The sequence below is a fragment of the Rhinolophus sinicus genome, chromosome 18 (assembly GCF_057876585.1).
Source record: "Rhinolophus sinicus isolate RSI-liver-muscle chromosome 18, RSI-T2T, whole genome shotgun sequence".
NCBI classification, from domain to species: domain Eukaryota; kingdom Metazoa; phylum Chordata; class Mammalia; order Chiroptera; family Rhinolophidae; genus Rhinolophus; species Rhinolophus sinicus.
The window spans coordinates 117,451,447-117,469,938 of record NC_142518.1 but is presented as its reverse complement, the minus strand read 5'-3'; the positions used below and the strand labels follow the sequence as shown (position 1 = coordinate 117,469,938).

Here is an 18,492-nt window from a genome sequence, read left to right as displayed (position 1 = left end):
GTGTGCTCTCATCTTCACACAGCCTCTTGTGAAGCCATACTAGGTGTTATTGGAACACTTTGGATTTTCATGACTCTGTGCCCGTGCAAATGCTGTTACCTCTGTCTCATCTGCCTGGGAAAGTCTTGTTTATTATTAAAGCTTACCTTAAATATCAGTAACTTTGTAGCTTTCATTGACCTGTCAGAGAATTAAGGTGTCCCCTATTAGTTCTTTTGCACCAGTGTTTATTCTGAAAATGTACTAAGCTGAGTCGAGGATGGAAAGAAGACAAGGAAGAAGGGAGCGACTTATCCAGGGACTACTGCAGTACTACGTGTTAAGCATACTGGTCAAGACGCGGCGGGAGGATGAGGCCGAAGGGTCTTCAAGTCAGCAGATGGTATAGTTCTCATCTTTCATTGTGCGTGTATGTGCGCTCGTGTGAGTGTGTGTGTGTGTAGGGACAAGGAGAAACCCATCGGAGTGGAGATGAGCGGGACATAGTGCTGGGAGAGCAGAAGGGCGGACCCGCTGTCTACTCCGCAGCTGCGGAGAAGAGGGCAGCCTGGTACGTCGCTGGGCAGGTGGGTGGGAGAGCAGGAAAGGGGAGGGGCCGCACTCTGTGAGTGCCCAGCATAGACTGCGGGACGGATCACCTTCCGCCCCAGCACTGCCAGTTCCTGGTCGGCGCCGTGACTCATGCCTGTTGTGTCAGGAAGGGTGGCTCTGCCCTGCAACCCCACAGGTGCTCCAGCAGGACGCAGGGAGAAGGCTGCCGCCAGGGCAGGCAGTGGAGCGCCGCACGACCCAGCGCCAGTAGGCCTGCTCGGTCGATGTTCGAACCGAGGATGCGGCGGGGCTGGAAGATGGCCCTGTCCGGGGGGCTGCGGTGCTGCCGCCGGTTACTGGCCTGGGTGCCAGTGCTCATTATCGTCTTGGTCGTGCTCTGGTCTTACTATGCCTACGTCTTTGAACTCTGCCTGGGTAAGTGGAGCTGCGCACCTAAGGTGGGGAAATCCTGCTCCAGCCTAACCGGCTGCTCTGCCCTTCACCCTGGTGTGCTTGTGCGCTTAGCACCCACGCTGCGCTTTTCCTCTAGCTCCCTAGACAGCTAGCTGCCCACCTCCAACCTCTGGCTTCCCACAACATTTCCTGCGCCCTCCCACGAGGGTCCCACCATGTCCCCAACACTTACATTATTTCCTGGTCGTACCCATGAGAATTCCCTGGCTCTTCCCGATAGGCTGCCCTTTTATCACACTTGTGCCTTGTGTTCTCATTCTGGCAGCTCCGTCACTACCAAACGGAGGAAATCCTTAAACTGTTTGCTAACATTACCAGTGCCACCAATGCATCCAACTAGGAACCTCAAAATATTTCCTCTCTTTTCTTACTAGCTCTTCTTTTTCCACCACTGGGATTCATCCTTTTCCAGTGATCCTCTCACGCTGGCTAAAGTACTTCACATCTTCTCCCATTCGGGACGCTACAGCACACCTTCTTATATCACACTGAGATCTCCCCGTTTCAGACAGTGGTAAGCCCTCCATTCTCTTTCCCTGTGGCCTCGACCATGTCTTCATTTTCTCCAGTGGAATTGGAGCCCTACAATATATCATGCCCTGTCGCCTGATATTACAGCCCCTGATTTGATCACACTAGGATTCTCCATAGTCTGGTACCTTCCTTCCCATTATTTTCTGACACCTCAGACTACTCGCCCTGCTTTTATCACACTATGGTCCTGCATCATCCATACCCTTTTCACACCAGAGTGTCCCCTTTACCCTCCCACACAGGTTCCCACAATATACCTCATACCCCTTCCAAGGTCCACCACTTCTGACCATTTCTGAAACCTACTCCCCACCTCTTCCACTATTAGCCCCACATTTTGCCATCCTCTTTCTCTGGACTTCTATTTTCTGTTCCTTCCATCTACAATTGCACTTGTCCCCTGGTCTCCTCAAACAACAACAGAAACACCATCCTTTAACACTGGAATTTCTAATATTTCTCAACACAAACCCCAAGACTCTGTCCTGTGCTTACCCCACTTGGATTACCCCCCAGTAATGTCCTTATCATGTTCTTATCAATTCACAATGAACTTCATATTCTGTCCTCAGCTTATTTCACAGTGATATCTCCTCTTGCCACTATTCTCTCATGTTGAAGAATTCCCATCACTTCTCAAAGGAAGCTATTGTCACTTCAGTACTAGAATCCCACTTCCAGCACCCTTGTCCTATAGTGTTCCCCATTCATTCAGTGTCAGGTCCCAGTATATTTCCAGTCCCCTCACATTAACACTCCTATTTGTCCTGTTGGACATTCCCTCCCAACTCCTTCCAAGTCTTCTTTATTTCTTCATACCAGATTCTTCTCACCTTAAAAATTATGGTTAGGGTCTTGCTTTTTCCAACCCCGGGACATGACTTCACTTATAACTTCATCCTCTTACATTTTTGACACAGCAATCTTCTATTCCAGGTGGACTGGGATTAACTAGGGAGGCAATTTTCTTCTGATCAAAGTCTGTGCATCAGAGTTCAAATTTTCCTCATCTCCTTCCTAGATTTATCATGGAAAATTCAGAAAGAGTTATTAAAAAGAAATTCAATTAGTTACTTTCATAGATAGAAATTTAGGCTGTTTTTGTTTTTCAATCTAAATCTGATATTGAGGTGCATTAATGCTCTCTGCAATGGCTGGTAAGTTTTTCTACTCTTAGAGCTCACCACCTAGTCTTTTTGAATGATGGATTAAGGGGTTAAAAGTGCAACTCCATTGTTATTTTGGAGTTTTTCAATACTGACCAACATGATCTTTGCCAAGCAATCGTTTAAAGAATTAATATTGATAATAGCTAACACATGCATAGTCCTTAATCTGTGCCAGGCAATGTTCTAAGTAGTGTAGATATAGGTATTATTGATAACTCTCTATTAACTCATGTAATCATCACAATAACTAGACAAAGCAAATACCACTACTATCCCCATTGTGCAGATGACCAAACTGAGGTAAAGACCAAGTTAGAATCAGTGCAGATAGTCAGCTTTTACAAGTTTGTACACACCTTAATATTAATAGTATTAAAACCTGAAAGGAATCTTAGAGCTTATTCATTTTGCTTTATTTAACATATTTGCAGAGGACTTGTCACATGCCGGACACTGTTTTTAAATGAGTACACACACACACACACACACACACACACACACACACACACACACACATATGCATGCGCGCACTCTCTCTCCCTCTCCGTCTCTCTCGCTTTCTTAATCCTCATACTACCCTTATGAGGTACATACTATCATTGCTCCCATTTTAAAGACAAGACAACTGAGCACAAATGCAGCCTGCAGAGGTCTATTTTGGCCTCAACAATGTTTTCTTAACACTTTGCACCAGTTCCCATTATTGAAACAACAGGAGAGTAAGTTAGCCTTGACTTCCAATTCGGGCTCTACCGGTCCATCCTGTCGTCTTCATTTTACAATCTTTTTTTTTTTTTTTTTAAGATTTTATTGGGGAAGGAGAACAGGACTTTATTGGGGAACAGTGTGTACTTCCAAGACTTTTTTCCAAGTCAAGTTGTTGTCCTTTTAATCTTAGTTGTGGAGGGTGCTGTTCAGCTTCAAGTTGTTGTCCTTGCAGTCTTAGTTGTGGAGGGCGCAGCTCAGCTCCAGGTCCAGTTGCCAGTTGCTAGTTGCAGGGGGCACAGCCCACCATCCCTTACGGGAGTTGAACTGGCAACCTTGTGGTTGAGAGCCCACTGGCCCATGTGGGAATCGAACCAGCAGCCTTCGGAGTTAGGAGCACCGAGCTCTAACCGCCTGAGCCACTGGGCCGGCCTTCGTTTTACAATCTTTAACAAATGAGAGACTTCGCTTTCAGAAAGCTTAAATAAAAAATTTCCTAAAGTCACATGTTTAGTAAATAATGGAGATTTGGGTGTCAAGGCTGCCTGATACCAAATCAGCACAAGCAAATTAACCGATTTGAGCTTCAATATGACTCCAAATGTAATGTTAAGGACTCAACTTCTTCCCAGAAATAGAACCGGGTGTCTTTCTCTCTAACATGAGGTTAGAGCTGAAGCCCAAAGTGGTATTTTTGTCTTGCAGTTCTTAGAGTTTGAATTCTGCCACATGGCAACTAGGGACACCTGGGGAAAGTTGAGAACATTCTCTGTCAACCTCACTTGCCTCACATGCACCTTACATGTACGGTAGTTCATTCCTACCACAAATACTTGTTTAGCTCCTACTATATGCTGTTACGGAACTGTTATGAGATTTTAAATAATATGGTACATGCAAAGCATGCAGCACATTGTTGAGAACACTTTGTGAGAGCTCATTGAATAGTAACTTGTTATTAATGATGTAAGGGATTCTGCTCAATAGGATTCACCTACACTAGATGTGTCACATAAAGGTCATTATACAATATGTGTCCTTTTGTGTCTGGATTCTTTTAACATATATTTTTGAGGTTCATCCACACTGTAATATGTAACAGCACTTCATTCCTTTTGATGGATGAGTAATATCCCATTTTATATACATACCACACTTTATCCATTTATCAGTTGATGCACATTTGGGTTGTTTCCACCTTTTGTCTACTATGAATAGTGCTGCTGTGAACAAGTATTTGTGCAAGTATTTGTTTGAATACTAGTTTTCAATTCTTTTTTTTAAATTTATTGGGGTGACAATTGTTAGTAAAATTACATAGATTTCAGGTGTACAATTCTGCATTACATCATTTATAAATCCCATTGTGTGTTCACCACCCAGAGTCAGTTCTCCTTCCATCACCATATATTTCATCCCCCTTACCCTCATCTCCCACCCCCCACCCCACTTATCCTCTGGTAACCACTAAGCTATTGTCTGTGTCTATGAGTTTATATTTCTCATTTGTCTGTCTTGTTCTTTTGTTATTTCTGGTTTATATACCACATATGAGTGAAACCATATGGTTCTCTGCTTTTTCTGTCTGACTTATTTTGCTTCGCATCATACTCTCAAGATCCATCTGTGTTGTCACAAATGTTCCTATATCATCTTTTCTTACCGCCGAATAGTATTCCATTGTGTATATATACCACAACTTCTTTATCCATTCGTCTATCGAAGGACATTTTGCTTGTTTCCATGTCTTGGCCAGCGTAAACAAAGCTGCAATGAACATTGGAGCACACGTGTCTTTAAGTATAAATGTTTTCAGATTTTTTGTGTAGATACCCAGGAGAGGGATTGCTGGGTCATATGCTAATTCTATTCATAATTTTTTGAGGAACCTCCACACTGCCTTCCATAACGGCTGCACCAGTCTGCATTCCCACCAACAGTGTATGAGGGTTCCTTTTTCTCCACAGCCTCTCCAACACTTGTTACTATTTGTCTTGTTGATCATAGCCATTCTGACTGGGGTGAGGGGATATCTCATTGTGGTTTTTATTTGCATTTCTCTGATGATTAGTGATGTTGAGCATTTTTTCACATGTCTATTTGCCACTTGTATGTCCTCTTTGGAGAAATGTCTCTTCAGGTCCTATGCCCATTTTTCAATTGGGTTGTTTGTTTTTTTGTTGTTGAGTTGCATGAGTTCCAAGTATATTTTGGATATCAGCCCCTTATTGGAGGCACTGTTTGCAAAAATCTTCTCCCATTCAGTTGGTGGCCTCTTTATTTTGTCGATGGTTTCTTTTGCTGTGCAGAAGCTTTTAAGTTTCATATAGTCCCATTCGTTTATTTTAGCTTTTACTTCCATTGCCTTTGGAGTCAAATTCATAAAATGCTCTTTGAACCCAAGGTCCATAAGTTTAGTAGCTATGTTTTCTTCTATGCAGTTTATTGTGTCAGGTCTTATGCTTAAGTCTTTGATCCATTTTGAATTAATTTTGGTACATGGTGACAGATAGCAGTCCAGTTTCATTCTTTTGCACGTGGCTATCCAATTCTCCCAGCACCATTTATTGAAGAGGCTGTCTTTGCTCCATTGTATGTTTTTAGCTTCTTTGTCAAAAATCATCTGTCCATATTTATGTGGTTTTATTTCTGGGTTCTCAATTCTATTCCATTGGTCTATGTGTCTGTTTTTCTGCCAATACCATGCTGTTTTGATTATTGTAGCCCTGTAGTACAAGCTAAAGTCAGGGAGTATGATACCTCCATTATTGTTCTTTTTTCTCAAGATTGCTTTGGCTATTCGGGGTCTTTTGTGGTTCCAAACAAATCTGATGATTTTTTGTTCTATTTCTTTAAAAAATGCCATTGGGATTTTGATGGGGATTGCATTAAATCTGTATATTGCTTTGGGTAATATGGCCATTTTAGCTATGTTGATTCTTCCAATCCTAGAGTACGGAATGTCTTTCCATTTCTTTGTGTCTTCTTCAATTTCTTTAAAAAAAGTCTTATAGTTTTCAGCATATAGGTCCTTTACCTCCTTGGTTAAGTTTATTCCCAGGTATTTTATTCTTTTTGCTGCAATTGCAAAAGGAATTGTTTTTCATATTTCTTTTTCTGAGATTTCATTGTTAGTATATAGGAATGCAATGGACTTTTGTACGTTGATTTTGTAGCCAGCAACTTTACTGTATCCGTTGATTGTTTCTAATAGCTTTTTGGTGGAGTCTTTAGGGTTTTCTATATATAGCATCATGTCATCTGCAAAGAGTGATAATTTAACTCCTTTATTCCCAATTTGGATGCCTTTTATTTCTTTCTCTTGCCTGATTGCTCTGGCAAGGACTTCCAACTCTATGCTGAAAAGCAGAGGTGATAGGGGACAGCCCTGTTGTGTTCCTGAACGTGGAACAAAGGGCTTCAGTTTTTCACCATTAATTGTGAGATTAGCTGAGGGCTTGTCATATATGGCTTCTATTATGTTAAGATATTTTCCTTCTATATGTATTTTATTAAGTGTTTTAATCATAAATGGATGTTGTATCTTGTCAAATGCTTTTTCTGCATCAATTGATGTAATCGTATGATTTTTGTCCTTTATTTTGTTTATGTGATGTATCACATTGATGGATTTGTGGATGATGAACCATCCTTGTGCCCCTGGGATGAACCCCACTTGGTCGTGATGAATAATCTTTTTAATGCATTGTTGCATTCGATTTGCTAGAACTTTGTTTAGGATTTTTGCATCTGTATTCATCAGCGATATTGATCTGTAGTTTTCTTTTTTTGTGTTGTCCTTACCAGGTTTTGGTATCAGGGTAATGTTGGCCTCATAAAATGAGTTAGGGAGTACTGTCTCTTCTTCAATTTTTTGGAAGCGTTTGAGCAGGATTGGTATTAGATCCTCTTTGAAGGTTTGGTAGAATTCACTAGTGAAGCCATCTGGTCCCGGACTTTTGCTTTGGGGAAGGTTTTAGATGACTCATTCAATTTCGTTACTGGTAATCGGTCTGTTTAGATTTTCCAGTTCTTCATGGTTCAGCCTTGGAAGGCTATATGTTTCTAAGAACTTGTCCATTTCTTCTAGGTTATTGAATTTGGTGGCATATAGTCCTTCATAGTATTCTTGGATGATCCTTTGTATTTCTGTGGTGTCCGTGATAACTTCCCCTTTTCCATTTCTGACTTTGTTAATCAGTGTCTTCTCTCTTTATCTTAGTGAGTCTAGCCAAGGGTTTGTCAATTTTGTTAATCTTTTCAACGAACCAGCTCTTTGTCACATTAATTTTTTCTATTGCCTTTTTGTTCTCTATTTCATTTAGTTCTGCTATGATTTTTGTTATTTCCTTTCTTCTGCTGACCTTGGGTTTCACTTGTTCTTCTTTTTCTAGTTCTTTCAGTTGTAACATGAGGTTATTTATTTTGGATTTTTCTTGTTTCTTGAGATAGGCCTGTAATGAGATAAATTTCCCTCTTAAAACTGCTTTCGCTGCATCCCAAAAAGTTTGGTAGGATGTATTTTCATTGTCATTTGATTCTATGTATCTTTAGGTCTCTCCTCTAATTTCTTCTTTGACCCAGTCATTCTTTAAAAGTATGTTGTCTAATCTCCATGTATTTGTGATTTTCCTGCTTTCTTTTTGCAATTGATATCCAATTTCAAAGCCTTGTGATCAGAGAATATGCTTGGTATGATTTTAGTCTTCTTAAATTTGCTGAGGCTGATTTTATGTCCCAATATATGGTTTATCCTTGAGACTGTTACATGTACACTAGAAAAGAATGTATAGTCTGATGTTTTAGGATGAAGTGCTCTATAAATGTCAATTATGTCCATTTCATCTACGGTGTCATTTAGGGCTGCTATTTCGTTATTTATTTTCTGTTTGGATGATCTATCCATAGCTGTCAATGATGTATTTAAGTCCCCTAGTATAATTGTGTTTTGGTCAATTTCTCCCTTTAGTTCTGTTAGTAGTTGCTTGGTATATTTTGGTTCTCCCTGATTGGGGGCATAAATATTGCTGATTGTTATGTCTTCTTGTGTATAGTCCCCTTTACCATTATGAAATGTCCATCTTTGTCTCTTGTTATGTTTTTCACCCTGATGTCTGTTTCATCTGATATCATTATGGCTACACCTGATTTTGTCTGGGTACCATTTGCTTGGAGTGTCAATTTCCACCCTTTCACTTTGAGTCTATGCTTGTCCTTGTAGCTGAGATGTGTCTCTTGGAGACAACATATGGTTGGGTTTAGTTTTTTGATTCAATCTGCTACTCTGTGCCTTTTAATTGGTGAGTTTAGTTCATTTACATTTAGGGTGATTATTGATATGTGAGGATTTCCTGTCATTCTATGTTTAGTTTTCTGGTAAGGCTGTGTCTCCATTGTTTCTTTGCCTTTTTGTTGTTGTCTATTATTTCTGTGTGGTGGTATTCTATGTTTCCCTCTGTTTCTTCTTTTATTACAGTATATATTTCAGTTCTGGATTTTTTTTTTTAGCGGTTACCCTTAAGTTTGTGTAAAAGAAAGTTTGATATTTAGAGTATTCCATTTTCTTCAGCACACTTACTTTCTCCATTCCCATATTCCGGTTCAGGCCTTTTCTCTCCCCCTTTTTATGCTTTGTTTGCCACAAATTGTTCCTGTTGATGGTGGTCGAATGGCCTCCTTTAGTATTTCTTGTAGTGCAGGTCGTGTATTAGAAAATTCCCTCAGCTTCTGTATGTCTGGAAAGGTCTTTATTCCTCCTTCATATCTAAAGGATATCTTTGCTGTATATATTATTCTTGGCTCATAATTTCTCTCTTTCAATAGTTTGAATATTTGGTTCCACTCCCTCCTGGCTTGTAGAGTTTCTGCTGAAAAATCTGATGATAATCTAATGGGCTTTCCTTTGTAGGTTACCGTCTTCTTTTCCCTGGCTGCCTTGAGGATTCTTTCTTTGTCGTTGATTTTAGACAGCTTCAATACAATGTGCCTTGGAGAAGGCCTGTTGGGATTGAGGTAATTAGGTGTTCTACTTGCTTCTTGTATTCGAGGATCCAGTTCTATCCAAAAGTTTGGGAAGTTCTCATCAACAATTTGTGCGAATATATTCTCTGTTCCCTTCTCTCTTTCTTCTCCTTCTGGTATGCCCATTATTCCTATATTGCTCTTTCTGATGGAGTCAGAAAGTTCTTGTAGAGTTCTTTCATTTCTTTTAAGTCTCAAGTCTCTTTCTTCTTCCATCCGTGTCATTTCCAGGTTTCTATCTTCGATGTCACTGATTCTTTCCTCCATCTGGTCAACTCTACTACCTAAGCTGGTTATTTCATTCTTAATTTCTTCTATTGAGTTCTTAATCTCCAGAAATTCTCTTTGGTTCTTTTTTAAAATTTCAATCTCTTTCGTAAAATGCTCATGTTGTTCTTTGATTGTGTTTCTGAGTTCATTAAACTGCCTTTCTGTATTTTCTTGCATCTCGTTGAGTTTTTTCAGAACTGCAATCTTGAATTCTCTGTCATTTAAGTCACATATTTCTATGTCTTTAAGTTCCTTTTCTGGCGACTTTTCATTTTCTTTCTGAGCTGTCTTGTTGCCTTGGTTATTCATGGAAATTACTGATTTATTATTTCTCTTCCTAGACATCTACAGCAGTGGCTTCTGCAACAGGTTCATAGGAAGAGGTCTTTCTTTTGTTTTCCAGTATTTGTTGGTAGAATGTTTCATTTTCTCTCCAACTGCAGCCTTTTTTTTCTCTCTCACACGGTAGTGCTATGTTTTCTCGGCACTATTCCAGCTTCTCACACAATGGGGGGATTCCCTGGGAGACGGGCTTCTCCTCTGTTAATAGTTCGCCTGGGTCACAGGGTGCATTGTCCGTGTGGGTATGTGGAGAGCTTTTGAAGTTCCAAAGCTCTTCCTGCACCAGATTCAGAGCCCACATGTTTCAGCAGTTCTGTTTACTCCTGCAGGGATCCGCCCAGGTAGGTGGAGCCAGGGGCGGTGTGAGTTGTGAGAGGTGGCCCAGAGCAATGGCAGCGACCACCACCACAGCCGGTCCTGCTTCCACAGCTCCCTCCCCTTTGCCGGAACTAGTTGGGCTGCAAATCTGTGTCTGCAATCCACAGTTCTCAGAACAGCAAATATTCAATTCTTTTGATCTGACACTGCTACTATTCCGCTTCTAGCACCGGGCAGGTGAGGGCAGGGCCAGTTCTGGGAGGGTAGGGAGGGGGCGGCTAGTCTCAGTGCCTAAGGCTTCTGTTCTCTGCTCGGCAGTGAGGGCGTAAACCACCGTTTTCAGCCTTCTTCCCTCAGTCTTTTCTCCGAGGTCTCTGCCGTGAGTGTTGGGTTCAGCTGTGTTATATGCTGTCCCCTCAGCCCTATGGGCCATAAGCAGAGCCCTAGCAGTCCGAGTTCTCCCCTCTCCCGCAGCTCGGTCTTTGCGGGATGCAGCGAGCTTGGAGCACTGAGCTAGGTCTGCGTCCTGCGCCCGTGGGGTTCCGTCTCTGCACTTCTCCCTTCCCTCCTCTCCCGTTTGCGCGATTCGCCCACCTTTAGGTGAATTCAGTAGTGGGCCTCTTCGTCTTGCCTGTCTGCTGTGCAGGGAGTCCTTTGCGGAGTTATTGTTGTTCGATTAGTTGTAAATTCCAGGGGAGCTTTACAGAGGCTCACCTCACGCCGCCATTTTGATGACGTCTATATAGTTTTCAATTCTTTTGAGTAAATACCAAGGAGAGGGGTGGAAATTGCTGGGCTCTATTAATTCTATGTTTAATTTTCTTAAGGAACCTCCAAACTAATTTCCATGATGGCTGCACAATTTTACATTTCTACCAGTAAGGCAGGATGGTTCCAATTTCTTCACATCCTCATCAACACTTCTTCTCTTTTTTAAAATAGTAGCCATCCTAATGGGTGTGAGGTGGTATCTCACTGGGGTTTTAATTTGCATTTCTCTGATGACCAGTGACGTTAAGCATCGTCTCATGTGCTTGTTGGCCATTTGCCTGTCTTCTTTGGAGAAATGTCTATTCAGGTCCTTTGCCTTGTTTCAATTGCATGATCTGTCATTTTGTTGTTGAATTGTATGATTTCTCTATATACGTTGAACACTTGACGCTTATCAGATAAATGATTTGGAAATATTTTCTCCCATTCCATGAGTTGTCTTTTCACTTTCCTGATTTTATCTTTTGATGCACAAAGTTTAACATTTTGATAAAGTTCAATTTATCTGTATTTTCTTTAGTTGCCTGTGTTTTTGGTATCATGTCTAAGAATCCTTTGCCAAATGCAAAGTCATAGAGAGTTACCCCCTGTGTTTTCTTCTAAGAGTTGTATAGTGGTAGCTCTTATATTTTGGTCCTTGATCTGTCTGTTTTGAGTTAATTTTTGTATATTATGTGAACTAGGAGTCCAGCTTCATTCTTTTGCATGTGGCCGTGCAGTTGTTCTTGTAGCATTTGTAGAAGAAACTATTCCTTCCTCATTAAATACTCCTGACATGATTGTCAAAAATCAGTTGGCCATAGGTATATAGATTTATTTCTGGTCTCTTAATTCTGTCCCACTTATCCATTTATCTAGTCTTCACCCAGTACCACACTGTGTTGATTACTGTACCTTTGTAATAAATTTTGAAATCAAGAAGTGTGATTTTTCCAACTTTATTTTTCTTTGTTAAGACTGTTTTGGCTAAGGTCTCTTGCAATTCCATATGAATTTTAGGATCAGCTTTTCCACTTCTGCAAAGTGGTTGGTTGAACTTTGATAAGGATTGTACTGAATTTATATATTGTTTTGGAGACAATTGTCATCTGAACAATATCAAGTTTTCTAATCCATGAACATGGGATATTTTTCATTAATTTAGTCCTTTAAATTACTTTCAGCAGTATTTTGGAATTTTAAATGTATAACTCTTGAGCCTCCTTGGTTAAATTTATTCATAAGTACAGTGGGAACCTCGGTTTTCTAACAAAATCTGTTCTGGAAGTCCATTCGAGTTCTGAAACGTTCAAAAACCAAGGCACAATTTCCCAATAGGAAGTAATGCAAAATGGATTAATCCGTTCCAGATTTTTAAAATCAACCCCTAAAACTGCAAATTTAGCATAAATTTTACTATCTAATGATACCATAGATCCATAAAATTTACAGTGTTCGTAAACTGAAATGTTCGTCAACAGAGACGTTCGAAAACCGAAGTACCACTGTATTTTATTCTTTTGGATGATATTATGAACAGAATAGTCTCCTTAATTTCTTGTTCTGATTGTTCATTAGCTCTGAGAGGTTTTTTGGTGGATTATTTAGAATTATTTTTACATAAAATCATATCGTCTGCAAATAAAGAGAATTCTATTTCTTCTTTCTAATTTGGATGCTTTTTTTCTTTTTCTTGACTAATTGGACTGGCTAGAACATCCAGTACTATATTGAATAGAAGTGGTAAAAATAGGTATCCTGACCTTGTTTCTTATCTGAAGGAGAAAGCTTTCAGTCTTTTCACCATTGAGTAGCTGTGGGGCTTCCATAAATACCCTTTATCAAGTTGAGGAACTTCCCTTCTATTTCTAGTTTTGTGAGCTGTTTTTTCCCCCCAAGAAAGTATGTATCATATTGTCAAATGTTTTCCTAGCATAATTGAGATCATGTGTGTTTTTCTTCATTCTATTAATGTAGTGTATTACAAAATAGATTTTCACATGTTGAACCACTCTTACAGTTCTTGGAATCATCTCATTTTCTGATGATGCATATATTCCTTTAATATGCTGCTGAGTTTGGTTTCCTAGAAATTGATTGAGTAGTTTTAGACCTATGTTCATAAGAGATAGTTGTGTGTAGTTTTCTTGTGATGTTTTTCTTTAGCTTGAGTGTCAGGGTAATGCTGGCCTCATAGAATGAGGAAGTGTTCTTTTATCTTGAAATTTTTCTTAGAGTTTGAAGAAGATTGGTGCTAATTCTTCTTTAAATATTTGGTACAATTCACCAGTGAAGCCATCTGGTCTTGGCTTTGGTTTGTTGGGAGATTTCTGAATACGGATTCAATCTTTCATTTAAAAGTCTGCTCAGATTTTGTCTTTCTTCTTGAGTCAGTTTCCTGTGTTTCTAGGAATTTGTCCATTTCATCTAGATTATCTAATTTGTTGGTGTGCAATTGTTCTTACTATTATAATCCTTTCTATTTATGCAAGTTTTCTATCAATAAATATCCCAACTTACATTTCTGGTATTAATAATTTTATCCTTTCTTTTTTTCTTGTTCAGTCTAGTCGATCTTTTCAAGGTTACAACTTTCAGTTTTATTGATTCTGTTGTTTTTGTATTCTCTATTTTGTTTTTTCCACTCTCTTTTTTATTATATCCTTCCCTTTGCTAGCTTTGAGTTTCGTTTTCTCTTCTGTTTTAGTTCCTTAAGGTATAAAGTAAGATCATTTATTTAAGATTTTTGTTCTTTAATAATGTATGCATTTACAGACATAGATTACTCGCTGAATACTGCTTTCACTGTATCCTATAGGATTTGGTATGTAGTGGTTTTGTTTTCATTCACCTAAGTATTTTTTAACTTCACTTGGAATTTATTCTTTGATCCACTGATTGTTTAACAGTGTGTTGTTTAATTTCCCCATAATTTTGAATTTTGTAGTTTTTATTTTGTTATTCATTTCCAGTTTAATTCCATTGTGTCAGAGAACATACTTTGTATGATTGATTTCAACCTTTTAAATTTAGTGAGATTTGTTTTGTGTTCTAACATATGACCTATACTGGATAATATTCCATGTACATTTGAGAAAAATGTGTATTTTTCTGTTGGTGGGTTAAGAGTTCTACATATGTTTGTTAGGTCTAATTGGTTTGCAGTGCTGTTCAGATCCACTATGTTCTTATTGATCTCCTGTCTAGTAGTTCTATCCATTGTCAAGAGTGGGTATTGAGGTTTTCAGCTAATATTTTAATACTGTTTATATCTCCCTCCAATTCTGTCAGAGTTTGCTTCCTACATTTCGGAACTCTGTTGTTAGGTTTGTAGATGTTTATACTTGTTATGTCATCTTTAAGGATTAGCCCCTTTATCAATATATAATATTCTCCATTGTCTCTTTTATCAATTTTTAATTTAAAACCAACCATGTCTTAGCATAGCCACCCTAGCTCTCCTTTGGTTACTGTTTACTTGGATATCTTTGAAAACCTGTCTTCCAAAGTGGCTGTACCATTTCGCATTCCTACCAGCGATGAGTGAGGGTTCCTGTTATGTCACATCCTTGTCTGCATTTGCATTTGGTGTTTTCAGTTATTTTGGAGTTTTGCCATTCTAATATGTGTATAATGATAGCTCATTGTTTTACTGCATTATTATTTAATTAATTTATTTTTAGTGTACCCATTTTGCTTTCCTTTCATTTCTTTTTCTGTATATTTTTTGTTTTTTTCGTAGTGTTTATCCTGTGTATTACAATTAACATATTGACTTTATAACAATAAAAGTTGAATTCATACCAACTTAATTTGATAATATACAAAACTCTGCTCCCTTACAACTCCATTTCCCACCTTACATTGTTATTGTCACAAATTGCATCTTTATACATTATATGCCTATTAACATTGATTTATCATTATTGTTTTATGCACTTGTATTTTAAATCATATAGTAAATAAAAGAAAAGTGGAAAACCAACAATACAACACTACTGGTTTTTATATTTACCTGTTTAAATAGAAATCAGATTCTTCCCCTCACCCCACTGTTTGTTTTTGCTGCCTGTTGTGATTTGTTGTTTGTTCAGCGATTTTTCTATATTAAATACTGTGTTCTTTATTATGTGTGATCTCTAAAGTCTTTGCTCCTTAAACTTTTGGTCAGTTAGTCGTTTGATAAAGATTTCATGAATGCCTATAGTCATAAAAGAAATAGAAAAGAATTAAAAAATATCCTCCCTCAGCCTTTGAAGATTGGCTCTGTGTTGGGATACTCCTTCAGCTTTTTCCAGGCTGTTTAGACTCTGCCTTAGCATTTTACAGATGAGGAAACTGAGGCACAGATAGATTAAATAATTTGCCCAAGGTCACAGAGGAAGTTGCAGAACCAGAATATGAAAATCTACCAAAGTATACGGTATACATCATTACAATGAACTCCCTCCCCAAATGAGTCATTACTTAAAATAGAACTTCATGTTGTGAGCACTCATCTCACTAGTCTCATATTTTCAGCCTTCCCACTCTGTTTTCACAAGTCCTTCTGAGCTTCACTAACTTGGTAGCCAGTAGCCACACATGGCTATTAGTCGCTTGAAATGTGGCATCAGAATTGACATCTGCTGGAAGTATAAAATATACACCAGCTTTCACAAATTTAATGCAAAAAGAAAAATGTAAAATATCTCATTAATAATTTTTGTGTGGATAACATATTGGAATGATGATATTTTTTATATGTTTGATTAAGTAAAATATATTCTTAAAGTTAACTTCACTTGGTATTTTTTAACTTTTTAAAACGTTCCTACTAGAACATTTAAATTACATTGCTCACATTATATTTCAGTTGTAGAATTTCTTCTTTATCCTTTCTACTACATTTGTTGACCATCCTCCACTAGCCCCATATTAGGCTTATTCTCCCAAAACTCTTCCGTGAACCCTAAAACATGCATCTACTTAAAGGAAGCCATGAGATATTCTTGAATGGCCCAGAGATTTCATTTGGTACAAGTTGAGTATGACTTGTATCATTTTCATTTTAAATACAACTGAAGTATTCTTAGTCTCTTACTTTTTTTTTTTTAAGTGGGTGATTTCACAACCTTTTTTTTTTAACTTTTATTTTAAGTGTGTTCTTCTAGTACCCATCAGTTCCAAGTCAAGTAGTTGTTTCAATTTAGTTGTGGAGGGCACGGCTCACAGTGTCCGCTGTGGGGATCGAACCAGCAACCTTGCTATAAGAGCACTGCGCTCTAACCAACTGAGCTAGCCTGCCACCCCCTTAGTCTCTTACTTTAGTAATGCAAAAGGCAATATTAGAAAAATAAAGGAAAGGCAGAACTACCAAGATAAGTGCCACAATGGTTTAGAATAAAGGCCCCCTTTTTTCTTCAGAAGTATGTAACTTCCAACAGAATTTTGCAAAAGTATGTTTTCCCTTGAAGTTACTGACTCCTTACAGATTTCAGAAGTAAAAAGGACTTTAAAAGTCATGTCCCCTGCCTAACTAATGTCTAAAGATCTTCTACAACATTTCCAAGTGTTTGCAATGGGCAACTCACTCCTTCCCAATGCTGCCAGTCTGGTTGGTCATCGTCGTCATCATCATTTCTTATATTGAGCTACAGTGTGTTGACCTGCAGCTTTTACCCATTGATTCTGTTTCTTCCCTCCGTTCTTGGCTCATATAAATCAGCCACACTTGCACATGACAGTCCTGAAATTAGATAAAGCCAGCTGTTTCCCTGGACACTTCCTGGCCCCCACTCATTTTTCTATATACACAGTCTAATTCCAACATGCATAAAGCACTGGGTGCTCTCCTTCCCTGACTCACAAGTGCTGTAGCCAAACAAATGGAAGTAAGGACCTCCGCTTCCTGTTTAGCAGCGAGTGTTCAGCCATAGACATTACAAGGAGATACACCAAACAGCAATTTGGCAGCTACTGTTTATTAAGATTGGTCTCCAAGCAACTCTGCTGTCTCTCCATTTTAAAGAGCTATGCCTTGTAATTTCACCTTCCCTTGGCACCTGGTACAAGTGCACAGAGGTGGTGGTGGTGAGTAAGAAAGACCTCAGTTTGTACAAATGATATTCTGGAACAAAACTTACATATATATCATAGTAAGCCAGCAAGTAGTGATTGGGGAAGGTAGACACAGCACATGGAAAAAGCCTTTTAGGCTGGAATCTAGTCCCAACTCTACCACTAACTTGCTCTATGACCTTGGGCAAATCATTTGATGATACTCTAGTCCATTTTTCACATCATGAAATGAGAAAGACAAATGAGATGTCTCATTTGTCCCTTCCAGTTCTGATATTCTATGAAATCTTAGTTCAAATATAATAATATTCATTAAGTACTTGTCTTGTGCTAGATACTATGCTAAACAGCATTTACATGTATTACCACATTGAAATCTCAACCTTGTGAGGTAGGTACTATAAGGGAAGGGAAGGATCTTCCCATGGTCACAAAATAGTGTGACTGGGCTTCTAACCCAGACAGTCTGACCTAAGAGCTGGCATGCTCCCTCCATACTATGTTACCTCTAAATATACAAGAGACGTTTGGTATTTAAAGAGGTTCTACAGTGAATACTTTGGGGAAATGAATAATTATCTCCTAACTTATCATCTTTTAAATTCTTACTACCATGTTACATAACTTGAGTGTTTCCATTTTCTGTTGGTTTTAATCAAATTATACCTGTATTTGCTGAATGAGTAGAAATTCTTACTCATGATTTAAGATGAAGGAAGACAGCAGAGAATGGAGTTCAATCCTTATCTCAGCAGGCTGATGATTCCCTAAAGTACCATTGACTGAATTGCTCAAAAATGATGCTATGGAGAAATTAATTAGAAAAGTACGTTTGAAAATATCACTAATTTTGACCTTTTTCTCTCTTTCCACAGTGACTGTTTTGAGCCCAGCAGAAAAAGGTAAGAGGGTGCTGTGAATTGTATTGGTCAGGACTGTATCCATCTTTTCTATCTAAAAGTGAGTTACATGGAAGCCTATAATTTGAGCAACTTTTTCATTTGAGTTTAGGACAACAGTTTTCAAGAAGCTTACCCAGAAGCACAGCAGAACCTATTTTCAGTGGCCCCTTTGGCTGTAGGACAGAACTGAAAGTTACCAGGAGTTCTGATGGAGAAGGGCACAGACAACCACTCTGTTGGCCATAGTAACCCTAGGCTCTCACTGGGTTCATCGCTGGGTTCATTCCTACATACCTTGCCTTTTTACCCAACTCGCCTCCTGTTCAAGGCATTGGGTAAGGGCTTCACTGGGGGCTTTTAAGGCCTAAGTCCTTGCCCAGCACACTTCCAGTATAGTCACTGTACTCCTCTCCACT

At 38.9% G+C, this 18,492-nt stretch overlaps 1 protein-coding gene across 5 annotated transcripts in view; it reads left to right on the top strand.

Annotated features, from left to right (window-relative positions):
* Nucleotides 1–588: 588 nt before the first annotated feature.
* ZDHHC15 (zDHHC palmitoyltransferase 15) overlaps nt 589–18,492 on the top strand; it is a 74,607-nt gene continuing 56,703 nt past the window's right edge. For 2 of the 5 annotated variants that reach the window (XM_088794705.1, XM_074323235.2), the window contains exons 1-2: nt 594–966; nt 18,050–18,076. In XM_088794705.1, the coding sequence (XP_088650831.1) occupies nt 816–966; nt 18,050–18,076 (178 nt within the window). In that variant the 5' untranslated portion in view covers nt 594–815. Of the gene's footprint in view, nt 967–18,049; nt 18,077–18,492 lie in introns of all 5 variants that reach the window. The other 3 variants (XM_088794706.1, XM_088794704.1, XM_074323236.2) reach the window with 3 other exon arrangements.